Below are 12,523 nucleotides of genomic sequence, written 5' to 3'. Positions count from 1 at the left end.
ATGTGAGCAACTGAACAACTATCTGATGAGTTTCACTAAACTGTAAAAAGAAAAAAAAATCTATAAATTGTGGAACAATTTCAGAATAACATTCCATTAAATTAACATTAAACGTTAAATTATAAAAACCATGAATATTGCATCATCTATAAAACATAATATCATGACAAGAATCTGGGAATGTGGAGAAATCTCTGTATGCAAGGGAAAAGGCCAAGTGTCTTTTTTCTTCTTTTTTTAAAATCTGGACTAAAGACATCCAGCTTGTCACCACCATCTCTGATTGTGGCAATGATCGAAATGTATTAGTGCTTATGGAATTGGCAGTTTGCACATCTGGAAAAGTGACATCAAGAGTCTGGGGGATGAACAGGCCTGCCTGTAGTCCAGAACATCTGGTGCAATACTACAAAGAAGATCCGGGACCGTTGGGAGTCCTGTATCAGACAAAAATGGGACAACATTCCTCTCCCAAAAGTCTGCTCTAACCTTCAACGTGAAACTGAAACTGCATTATCTATATTTATTGCTTCTGCAGTCTGCACTCATACAACCTCTTAGCTTTTTAGTTTTTTATTTATTTTAAATGATTACAGTAGGGCATTCTTATCACACCTATCATGATTTATAGCTAATACCTAACAAAAAAATATCCTTGATTAGCTTAATTTTTACAATGTTTCAGAACTGATTAACTGGCTTTCTACACTTTACGATCATGTTAAATGTTAAATGCAACATATCAGTGATCTGGATCTCGCATGATTCATGCAGTCACAAAGTAAGCAGTAGTTGGCAGTTTTAATTAATAACTAGTCCTGACTGGAGAGCTCAATTAAAGATGGAAAGAAAGCAAACCTCTTTTAAAATCTCACTGAGATCTGAACAGCTTTAATAACTAAATGCTGATTAGGAACAGAGCGTCTCTAAACTCTGTGACATTTGACTTGGGTCATATGTTTAGACAAAGGTGGTCGTTTCTATAGTGCCCTTTAACAATCATAATTTGCCTTCCATTTCAAAAGTGAACAGTTCAAACCCATTGGGGAGCCTTATTTTTGTTCAAAAGCTTGTTATTTTGAGACAGTTGTAGTCATCTGGTGGCCATAAAAAAGAAGACATGTTTAAGGAAAATATGTCTGTCTTTTAAACATTAGAATTACTCGGTCAGTGCTTTGTGGTTCTACCAAAGTTGCAGTTTTCATCAACATCTATCCATGAGAATATGTCTTGATTTTATCCTATTAGATATTCATGTTAATTGGAGTTATAAATGTTCGGGCGACTTCTCCTGGAAGTCATTTGACTGGTTATTTTGAAGTTCCTGACTAAAGGAATAGGGAGCGAGCCTATTTAGTGTCACTTACGTGGCCACAGGGACTTAAAAACAGCACGTATAATAATAATAATAAAGAATTCAGTGATTTTACTCGAAAATACAGTTTCATTTGCACCTCAATCCACAGCTACTACAAAGTATAACACTTTCCTATTTCTACTAGAATCAGCATGATGAATCAAGCCCGTGGCTAGAGGTATCAGTCAGTCTACTCAAAATCACCATCTGCCCGGCACAACCACCACACATAACTATACACATGCATACAGGTTACTTTTGATGAGTAAAGCAGGAGATGATATTTTAAAGTCTTTCAGCACGTTGGCAAAATGATTAATTTGAGGAAATTTGTCACACGTGTGTGTACGGAGCACTGAACAAATGATGGAAAGATTCTGGATGAGTGCTGTCACCTCTTCCGCTGCTGTACAAGCACTTCATATCCAGCGTCATCCACATTGTGTGCTGTCACCGGCTTGTATTAATAACTTGTCAACAGAAGTGTTTGATTCAGTCAAGTGACGATCGGTACCGCCCGCCTAAAAAAGGAGCGTTCCTGCCCTTTCTGGAAATTTTCACATTGATTTTCTAAGTGCAAATTTGCAGAAAAATGGCTCACTTGGCAGCTGAGTGGTCACATAGATGTCATTACTCTTTGACAATGACAATAGTTGAGCAGAAACTGGTGTAGGAGTAGGTATCTATTTTAACAATGAGGCTGAGTATCCTTCTGCTTCCCCAAGAGAGCCTTTTCTGACTCCTTTGTTGCACCGTGATTTTTTTTCCTTAACAAAGTTGACAAGTTTTATATAAACTTCTTTTAGTCTTTAAAAAGACAAATTGGACCAGACTGAAACATACCGCTGTGCCTCTTGCTGCGATCTTCCTGGATGTCTTTACCTCTCTGTGCTCTTGTCTGACTAAGTGCAGCTATACTAGCATAGTTATCTATTAACTATTAGCTGACGATGACAAGTAGGGAATGATTTTTTATTTATTTATTTATTTTACAACCGGTGCTTTAGGAAAAGTAGCAATAAAATACTATGAAAACACAAAATGATTTGCATTATGTGCTAATTCTCTATAAAGAATCAAAAATAAAATTATTTACTCTGCAGAAAAACTATTCCAATCTGTGTTATGTAGATCATTATTACTGCTACAGATTTTAATTGGTCATTTTAAATATGTTTTATTTTGTTTTTTCTACAGTAATTCATAATATTCTATAAAATCATAGTTTTGAGCTTTTAGTCAGCTCAGAAACACAGGCCTATTTTTAGTTTAAAAGTGATTTACAATATACTTTCTAAAATATTAAATAATCGTACCTGATTAAACTGCCAATCTACCTAAAAAGTAATGAAAAGGTGTATTAGCAAAACACCTGGTTAAACTTCATACGTTTGGTCAACCAAGATATTTCTCAGATATGCCAGTTGCTAGAGTTGCTACTTGACAGTTTTATTAAACTGTAAAAAAAAAAAAGGCCTGTATTTGTATAGCGCTTTACTAGTCCCTAAGGACCCCAAAGCGCTTTACACATCCAGTCATCCACCCATTCACGCACACATTCACAACTGTAAGTTGTATGAGTTACCATCTCAGTCATCAAAGCTTTCATTACTGAAGTGTTAAACGACTTATTAAAAGTTTTGTCTTTAGCAAATGTTGTTCGGGGTGATTAGCGAGATAAAACTCATGCGCAGATGATAAATGAGAGTTCTTGTTTACGTGCTAATGCTAGCTAGGTTTCCCGCAAAACGCAAATGGTAACTGATCTCAAGGCACTGAGAGCAGAGCCAGCAATGGCGTTCCTCACGTGCTTGTCCCCCGTCATTCTCTCATCAAAGACCAGAGGTTTATTCACAATGTTTAAAAGACCTACATGTAGAGTGGTGAATTGTTCTTTAATGTCAGTCAGGGGCACTTTGGATGGGAAGGCATGTTCACTTGAAATAAGTGAAACATATCCAAGGCTGCCAATGAGCAGGACAATTGATATCTACTTTAACTATATATTATTATAACTATATATTAAGGGCTCAGGGGGTTGGGAAGCATATCTGTAACCGGAAGGTCGCCGGTTCGATCCCTGGACTTTCTGCCCTGGTTGTTGTGTCCTTGGGCAACACACTTAACCTACCGCCTACTGGTGTTGGCCAGAGGGGCCGATGGCGCGATATGGCAGCCTTGCTTCTGTCAGTCTGCCCCAGGGCAGCTGTGGCTACAACCGTAGCTTGCCTCCACCAGTGTGTGAATGTGAGAGTGAATGAATAGTGGCATTGTAAAGCGCTTTGGGTGCCTTGAAAAGTGCTATATATATCCAATCCATTATTATTATTATTATATAAAAATTCAATTAATTTTTTATAGTGCCAAATCTCAACAGAAGTCACTTGAAGGTGCATTATATTGTAAGGTAAAGACCCTACAGTAATACATAAAAAATCCCACCAATCGAACAATCCCCTATGAGCAACCACTTGGCAACAATGGAAAGGAGAAACTTCCAACTCAACAGGAAGAAACCCCCTACAGAAGCAGGCTGCCATCTGTTGTGACACTGTGGAAGAGAGCCAGATTAATAATAACTAAAGATTAAATACAGAGTGGTGCATCAACACTTAGAGAGTGGAAAGAGGGGAATGAAGAAGAAACACTCAGAGCATCATGGGAAGCCCCCAGCAGCCTAGGCCTGTTGCAACACAACTAAGAAAGGGTTCAGGTACTCTTGATCCAGCACTAACTATAAGGTTTATCAAAAGGGAAAGTTTTAAGCCTAATCTTATAGGAGAGTGTCCTGTTTTCTGAATGCAAACTGGGAGCTGGTTCAACGGAACACCAGAGCTGAAGGCTTTGCCTCCCAACTCTAGTAACCAGTAGCACTGTGAGCCTGCAGTCTAAAGTAAAGAGCGCCGTTAGGATAACAAGGAACGAAGAAGTCTTTAAGATAACATGGGCCTGATCAGACAAGATCTTGTATGAGACGTGAACGATTTTAAATTTGACTTTGGATTTTCCTTTCTCTTTTTAGTCCCCATCAGAACTCTTGCTGCAGCATATTCAATCAACTGAAGGCCTTCCAGGGAACTTTTAGGACGGCTAGATCACTCTGACATGGGGTGTTTCTAAAGAACATCATTTGGATGTGTCTGAATTTGGGAATTTCAGACTTATAAGATACAGTGGGAAATAAAATTCCATAGGGTGTCTCAGCATATCAGAGGAGTGTGTCTGACTGAAAACTGAAAAAATCTCTTACTGACATTCTGATGTCAGTGTCATGTAATAAGACCTGAGATAAAGGTCGTATGGATGTCTGTGTTATCTTGAATATAAGATGAACTGCAAGAGGCAACCGTATCTACATCAGACAGTGCGATGTAATTTTTAAGGTCATGACTTATGGAAACACATATTGCTGCTGAGTTTTGGATTTTTTTATTTTTCAAGCTCTGGAGTTTCCACTTCTAAATTTCTGACCCCAGAAAATGAATGCAGCATAAGTAATGTGGTGCCAGTACTGAACACTTTTCAAGGGCATTTTAGATTCCTAGCTTCAACAAATATCACTTGGACAGTAAATGGTGTATTCCAATGTCTGAGGGGTCCTCGGGGTCATATCTAGTATGCCTTAAAAAAAATCACAAAATGCAAAACCTTGCCAGGGCTGTGCCCATCTCTATGCCCCTGAGCACATTCGTAATCATGTAAGCGATCCCCCCCCTACTCAGTACCACCAGCATCACCGCACTCCTACTTCACTGAACACCCAGTAAAAGTGATCATTTCAGTTGAATCTAAAGCATGAATTTAGCTGTTAGAGGACAAAAGGTTGCCTTATTCAGATGTTTTATTCAAAATGACATCATCTGAATAGCTCCAGATTATCAAAAGGCAGTCTTCAGAAATATTCAAAATAATACTCGGGTGATATGTAGACCTTTGTCAAAGTTTCCGAACAATGGCTTTTGCTCAGCAAGAGTTGTAGCTCAATATCTCCCCACTCCTGTCAATTATCGGCTGCTAAACAAGCATCCTACAGTAGTGGGACCATTAGAAAGGTAGCGGAGTAAATTCTGCCACTCTTCTCATTTATCTTCTTTTCACAATGACAGTGCCATTATACACTTGTTCGTGAGAGAGAAATTTTTCCTACTATTTTCTGGGCTCCATTAAGCTTCTCTATTCTCCTCTCTTTGAGTCCTTTGCTGGATTAAATATGAAGGACAGACAGAGCAGGGTAGGAAAAAAAAGACAAGGACAGGAGAAAGCTGGAAAAAGGTGCTGGAAAAAGGTGCTGAATTAATTTGCAGAGAGCAATTTTATAACCAATTAAAAAGGAGGTTTTTTTTATGTCCTAAACGATGTCTTCAAAAATACCAATTTTGATGAATTTCAGTGAAGTTTTACTTCACTTTGATGCACAAAAATGGTCTTAATTAAACATACTGAAGATATTTCCAGCGAGCAAAAAACTTGTTAACTCTTTACCCTCCTGCAGGTAACAGTTGTTTATCTTTTCTGATCTGAGCAGTGTCTAACATATTTTGGCCTGCTTCCAGAACAAAATGACAAAACAAAATAGATGTGCATTAGTGATGGTAAATTTGATTCTTTTTACTGAATTGAGTTTTAATGAGTCACTCACCAAAGTGAATCGGGTTTTTTGAGTCATTTGATTCACTGAGTCAGTTGACCAGAGAGTGCAAAAAAATTTCATTTTCACTCAAACTTAATTTGTTTCTCTTTTCATGTAAATCCCACTGCTAAGATGAATGATTCTAAAAAAAACAACAACTATTTTATAGACACTCTTTCGAGGATGCCAATGTTCACATTTTGGACAGAGAGGACAGATGGTTTGAAAGAGGAGTGAAAGAAGCCATCTATGTCCACTGTGAGCGACCATCTTTGAACAGAGGCGGTGGTTTACGACACCAACTCTCTGCCATCTATAATCCAGTTTTGAGATCCCTTCCCAGACGCCTTAACGCCCACTCACACCCTGGGCCATCTGACCTCAGGAATTCGCATGATAAGGTGGGGCCAGGTTTCACAATGAACTCACCCGAAACTCTGGCTGATTGGGACCCACACCCAGTTCCACACCTTGGCTCAGGCGATTAGAGGATCATCAGGGGGTCCTTTTGTCCCTCTGTGGGGGTAAACTCCCACTAGGTTTATATCTGGGACTCTCCACCATTTGACCTTAGAACTGAAGAAGCTTCTCGGATGAGAGGTGAAACGTCTTCAAGTAACTTAAAGAAGTCCAGACGCTTTTCTTTGCAAGCTCCTTTGACTACGATGACCTGGATGACTGAGAACCTTCACAGACAACTATTTTATAGAGCAAAAAAGAGCAAAAACATTTCTAAAATTAAGCAATTTCCTATCAAAATTGCTTAATAAACATTTTGTTTATTTGTATTTTATTAGTATTTTCCTTAAATGTGTCAAATATATATTTTCTCATCTAAATGTCCACTGAGCTGTGAGCCAGGGGGGAGGGGGTGAGTGAGTGAGTGATTCGTTCGCTCTATGATTCCGCACAGGAGGGAGGGGGTGAGTAGCTCAAATGTGCTGTTAGCATGTTAGCAGAGCGATGCTACTGTGAACCGAGGAGCTATTTTCTTGATGTGAGCTTCTACTCAGGGTTTTTTCTTCCAGTTCAGAGCAGAAATGCTTTTGTTAAGAAACTGGCTGTTGTTTTTCCCCACACACAATTTTAATTATAAGCTAGATATATTTCTACTAATGGAATTAGTTTGCTAACAGCAACAGGGATGAGTCAGTGAGTCAGTTGGGCTTGTGAATCATGATTCACGAGTCAGTAAAGTGATTCTCGAGTATTGAACGATTCGTTCACGAATTGAACATCACTAATGTGCATTAGAGGTCTGTGAGGGCGATCCCTACCTGTACAGCAGGGGTACTGCTGAACCCTTGGAAAAACCATTAGAACCATGGAAAAACATCAAACTACATCTTTATTGATTTATACTGAGGTGTCCAAATGGGTGTATGTGATATCCCCGTGTTGGGGTTGTATGTGCATCATCATCATAATGCTGGTCCAGGATTAACATTGCAATCGACCAATCATCGAATGTCACAGCTTTGCAATGTGGCAGGAAAAATTTAAATATGCCCTTTTTATATATAAAACTCTTTACTGGTAAGCATTTCAAGTGTCTTCTTTATTAATTTATAGCATATAATAAATGCATTGTCAAGTTAGCTTTGCTGTTAGTCAAACATAGGTTACTCATATCGGTTTGCTAGCAACAGTTTTTAGTAGCATTAACTAATCTTCATGGTTAATGATAACTGAATCCTCAGACAACATCATTGGTTAGTTTCCATGCTGATCCTTGACCAACATGATTTTGTAGAAACAACAAAAACATGGAGATATTAGATTGTGTGTCATAACTCATCATTAAGGGTATAGGGTTTTAGGTTAAAAAGGTTACGACTGACCAACCAGATCTAGCCCAGAGACAATGATAAGTGGAACGGTCCCTATATAGGACTTTCAGTACAAGTCTCATTTGCCCAGTCAAACACATTATTCTGTGCAAAAGTGCTTTACCACACATTCATATTTCAATGAATAGATTAAGGACAACCTGGGCTTTAATATGTTGTCCAAGGACACTTCAACAGACATGGGGATACAGTATATCTGCATCCTGAGCCCCAATCCCCATGTCTGTAGATATGTGGTAGGTCTTTACAGCCTTAGATGCTTTAGATCGTGTTTAGATAGTGTTTTCATTCACTGACCCCTAGCTGTTTTTGTTAGCGCTTCACCTACATTCTGTCACATCATGCACAATTCTGCTTTTGTTTAATATCTAGTGAGGGTCACTGCTGCTCTGATGAAGTTCAGAAAAAAGTATACCGTCTAATGTTCAGATTCTTTTTCCATCCTTTGTTTTGATGACAGAGATGAAGTTAAGAGCTCAGCATGATGTAGCCTCCAGCTAGACATCAGACTTTTTAATTACATATGAGCCAGTGTGCTGCTCGGGATCCTCAGGGATGAAGATCGGTAGTTTGTGAGTGGATATAAGTGTAACTAAAAAAATAGCAGGGTCACCTTACAGTATTATAAAATTTGAAGAGGATTTTAGAACTGCAAAAATGTTTCTTTCTTTTGAGAGTAATGAAAATACTCTACAGCAATCATGCCACACAGTGCAGGCTAGCTTCCAAAGCTTCCCTTTTATTAATTTTGCAATAGTTTCTTCAAGTACTTGTATTGTGTGTCGGTCTCTATTGACTGGTATTATCAATTTAACCACAATTTCCACAATGTTGTTCATTTAACAGTAAGTTAAAGCCCCAAAAGAATGCCATGGATTTAGTTATTGTGCAGCTTGTTTAGTCTTTTTTGCATTTCTACACTTTGGGAAGGCGTAAACAGCAGAAAGAGCAAGCTTTTAGAAGTTTCCGGTTATAATATAAATTTTCTTTGATATCACAGTAACGTTTAAAATGTAGAAGGTTTTCAGCCACATTCTGAAGTTGTAGATGGATCTTTATTCTGTGGTTTCCAAGAGAATTTGTTGACATTTTCTCACAATATACATCATTTTTCTGCATAAGTATTGATTGATTTGACAGCATTATTACTTCATGATAGTATCTTTTCTGACTTTCTTATATTATTTGTACTTTTTTGCCAGTTGTTTCCACACTCCATTTTCCCTTCCTCAACAGGTGACTACGTGTTAATGACCGTTTACTTCGACCTCAGCAGGAGGATGGGCTACTTCACCATCCAGACCTACATCCCCTGCATCCTGACTGTGGTTCTCTCCTGGGTCTCCTTCTGGATCAAGAGTGATGCCACGCCTGCAAGGACGGCTTTAGGTAAGCTACCCAATTTCTCTGCAATCTGAGTTAGGTAGCAATACCAAGGATCTATTTTTGAATGAAATACCAACTCCATTGCCACTTCATCTATGTCACTGCAGTTGTTACCTGTAAAATCTTTCAAATTACTGGAATATATTCACCTAGCATTCGTTTGGAGTCAAAACTGTTCAGTACGTGTGCATGGGCATAATATATTAGTCATTTGCAAATGAATATGTACGTGACAGTGGGACTTTAGAGGTGCATTAAACCATCATGAAAATTCATGTCCCATCAGCTTGCTTGTTTCCATTTTATACTTTGTTGTAGTGTTATTATTTCTCCTTGCATGACTTGACAACTGTTTTGAATTATTTCCTCTCTGCTGCATGCCTATCATTAGTTCATTTGCTTTCCTGTGGATGATGATGTTGTGCAAGGTGCTGCTGGTTTAAGATGGAACTCGAGGTAAGTGTTTGATGAGTTCATGACCACCCCATCCATTCATAGCTTCATAATTTTATTTAGTTAGGACTTCTATTTCCCCCCTGTGGGTGCCTCATTACAAGCTCATGCTGCGCGGACAAACAATGTTCATATTCACTGAGCTTTGATTTAAATTCTCTTTGAGGTCCTGACTTTTTAAAGAGATAGCAAAAGCTGAATTTTGGGGACATAGAAATGTATTTAAACTGTCCATGACATCTCGTACTGGCTTAAACATAATGAGTGTGGCGTCTGAATGTTGATCACAGTATAAACACCTAAGATTTTGATGTAGAGTAGGGAACAATTTGATATTAGGTGCATACTAGATGATATATGGACACACAGATAAGCATACAGAGATAACTGGTTAAAGCAGACACCAGCAACAAACAAATACATTACATGTATTATATTTTCTCACTAAAAATCCAATTAAGCGCCAGTGCCCTCTGTACCAAATTAACTGGTTAACACTTTGAAGTCCAACTCATCTTTGCAGTTGACCCTCTAACCCCAAGTTAGAATATGTCACTTAGTAAAAATTGTAATTAACTTGTTTCCCCACAAGTTCTGGCATTGGTTTTGGCATGGAATATAGTAAATAATGATTCCACTGACACACATCAAACACTTTGCCTTAATATGGCATCAGGGTTAGGAGTTACTATCTATGGTGATTTAATCCTCGGGGGTTTAGGCATAGGGGTTGAGGAGCTAGGGCAGGGGTCAGCAACCTTTAACACCCACTGGACCCACTTGGACCCAGTTTCCACGCAAAAAAAAAAAAAGGGAGCCGCAAATACTTTTTGAAATCTAAAATGAAGATAACACTGCATATATTGTTTTTTTTTACCTTTGTGCTTTGTGTGAACAACTAAAGTAAGTAAGTAAAATTTATTTATTAAGCGCTTTTCACAGACAGGCAGTCACAAAGCGCTGTACACAAAGATTAAAATGAACAATACAATCAATAGACATTATACACAATGTAAAAGATCAAATGTAAATAATGTAAAGAATATAAAATACGTAGATCAACAAAAGGCTTGTTTGAACAGAAATGTTTTTAACTGCTTTTTAAAAGAATCCACAGAGCAACTAAGATGCGTTGCTTATGAAATCCATGAAGTGCTACAGAGAAAATTACATTTTATTTATGTAATTAACACATTTTGAACTCTTAAAGAAATATAACAAAAGGAAAGACACACAGCTGAACTAAAATGATCCATGTAGCAAACAAAAACTGTTGTGAGCTGCTACCCTTATATCGCCTTTGGGCTTTTGGAGCCTTGGCCTGGCTTTTAAAAAATAATTGGGGAAAAAAGCACTATGCTGCTAAAAAATGAAAAATAGATATTTGCAAAATTCTGCCTAAATATGTATTTTACCTGGTTAATGTGTGTGGCGGGGCGTGATCTGCAGCGCCGCTGCAGGGGAGTTGGTTTGCGGGTGCCCGCAATCACGCCTCGCTGCCTTAAAGTCTGTGCTCTCTTTGCTGTTGTGTTGGTATGTGTCTGGCTGTGAGCTGAAAAGCTACAGCCGTCTGTGTGCGTACATCAACTGTGTGTGAAAAGTGGTCAATAAAGAGATGCTGAAAAGCGTGTTCATGCAGACATCGTCGGGTCGGTCGTGATATGTTTACAATGGGACTTCTGGTCCCGAACCTCTGCGCACAGCGTCTGCAAATCGGGGCTTTCATCTTTACGCAGGACTGTAAGCTGTCATCTGTGAGGCGTGAGCGGTGTTTGTTTGTAACATAGTTCATGGTGGAGAATAGCTGCTGACATAATGTGGATCCGAAGGTCCATAATTGACCTACCTGGGGTTGAAAGTCTCGATAAATGCACAGCGTTTAGGCGGGTACACCGGCATCTGCGAGTGTGATGCTTATTTCGAGCGATGAAAAAATAATAAGATATAATTTTATTTTTAGATTTCAAAATCACAATAATCTTCCAATTTAGAACTACAAGTTAAACAAAAGAACTAAACACAAATAAAATGCAGTTCAGCTAAATACTTCTAATTTATTTTCCCAAACCACCCGGAGCTGCAAAATAAAGACTAAAGAGCCGCGGGTTGCCGACCCCTGAGCTAGGGTCACATTTATCCTGTTGTATAGAATTTTTACCTATGACCTTAAAGGAAATCTTTTAACAGAAATCCAAATGCATAAGCAATACATAAACTGAATTATAAAAGGTAACATCTTCTAGTTTCTGCTACTTTATTTGTTTAGCACATAGCTTCAGTGCAACATGTCCTTAGCACTTTCCTCATTAGCCCCTAAATCGTAATGCCAATGATAATATAGTCTTTAAAAAAGGGATAATGGAAATGTCGTGAGATTCAGTTTTATTTAAAAAAGAAAAAAAACTTCATTATTATAAGGTTACATGAAAGTCACCCTGGCATTCATGGGGAACAAAAATGTCTGGAGGCAATTCACTTCCAATCGAGTGGACATCTGTTGAAAATAAAGCCTTTTGTTACGTGATTTACTTTTTGGTTGGTCACTCAAATTATCCCAAATTTCCCCAGGTAAGACCCCCAAATATCTAAATCATAGTGTTATCTCCACTGCAGCAGCTGGCTTCAAGTGCCTTGCTTTATGGCACTTTGGTGACACTTGATGGTAGCTAGACTCTAATTAACCTCTTTCACACAAATGTTCTCGCTTGACCCAAGAACAAAACTTAAGATTATTTCTCCAACCTTTAGCTACCTTCACCCCAGCGTTCACTTGGGTTGAGACAACCCACGCCGCTCTGAAGTTCTTTAATTCCTCTCAGTCCCTGCTGCCCTTCATCAGCCTGCCAA

The 12,523-nt window shown here is 38.5% G+C and overlaps 1 protein-coding gene across 3 annotated transcripts in view; it reads left to right on the top strand.

Moving 5' to 3' along the window:
• LOC146492035 (gamma-aminobutyric acid receptor subunit gamma-3-like) overlaps window positions 1–12,523 on the top strand; it is a 174,225-nt gene that overhangs the window by 130,167 nt on the left and 31,535 nt on the right. For all 3 annotated transcript variants that reach the window (XM_085152663.1, XM_085152665.1, XM_085152664.1), the window contains exon 8: window positions 9,074–9,226. In XM_085152663.1, coding sequence (XP_085008789.1) covers window positions 9,074–9,226 — 153 coding nt within the window. The remainder of the gene's footprint in view (window positions 1–9,073; window positions 9,227–12,523) is intronic.

This window comes from Neolamprologus multifasciatus, chromosome 23, assembly GCF_963576455.1.
Source record: "Neolamprologus multifasciatus chromosome 23, fNeoMul1.2, whole genome shotgun sequence".
Taxonomy (NCBI): domain Eukaryota; kingdom Metazoa; phylum Chordata; class Actinopteri; order Cichliformes; family Cichlidae; genus Neolamprologus; species Neolamprologus multifasciatus.
This window is presented reverse-complemented; position numbering and strand designations above follow the sequence as displayed.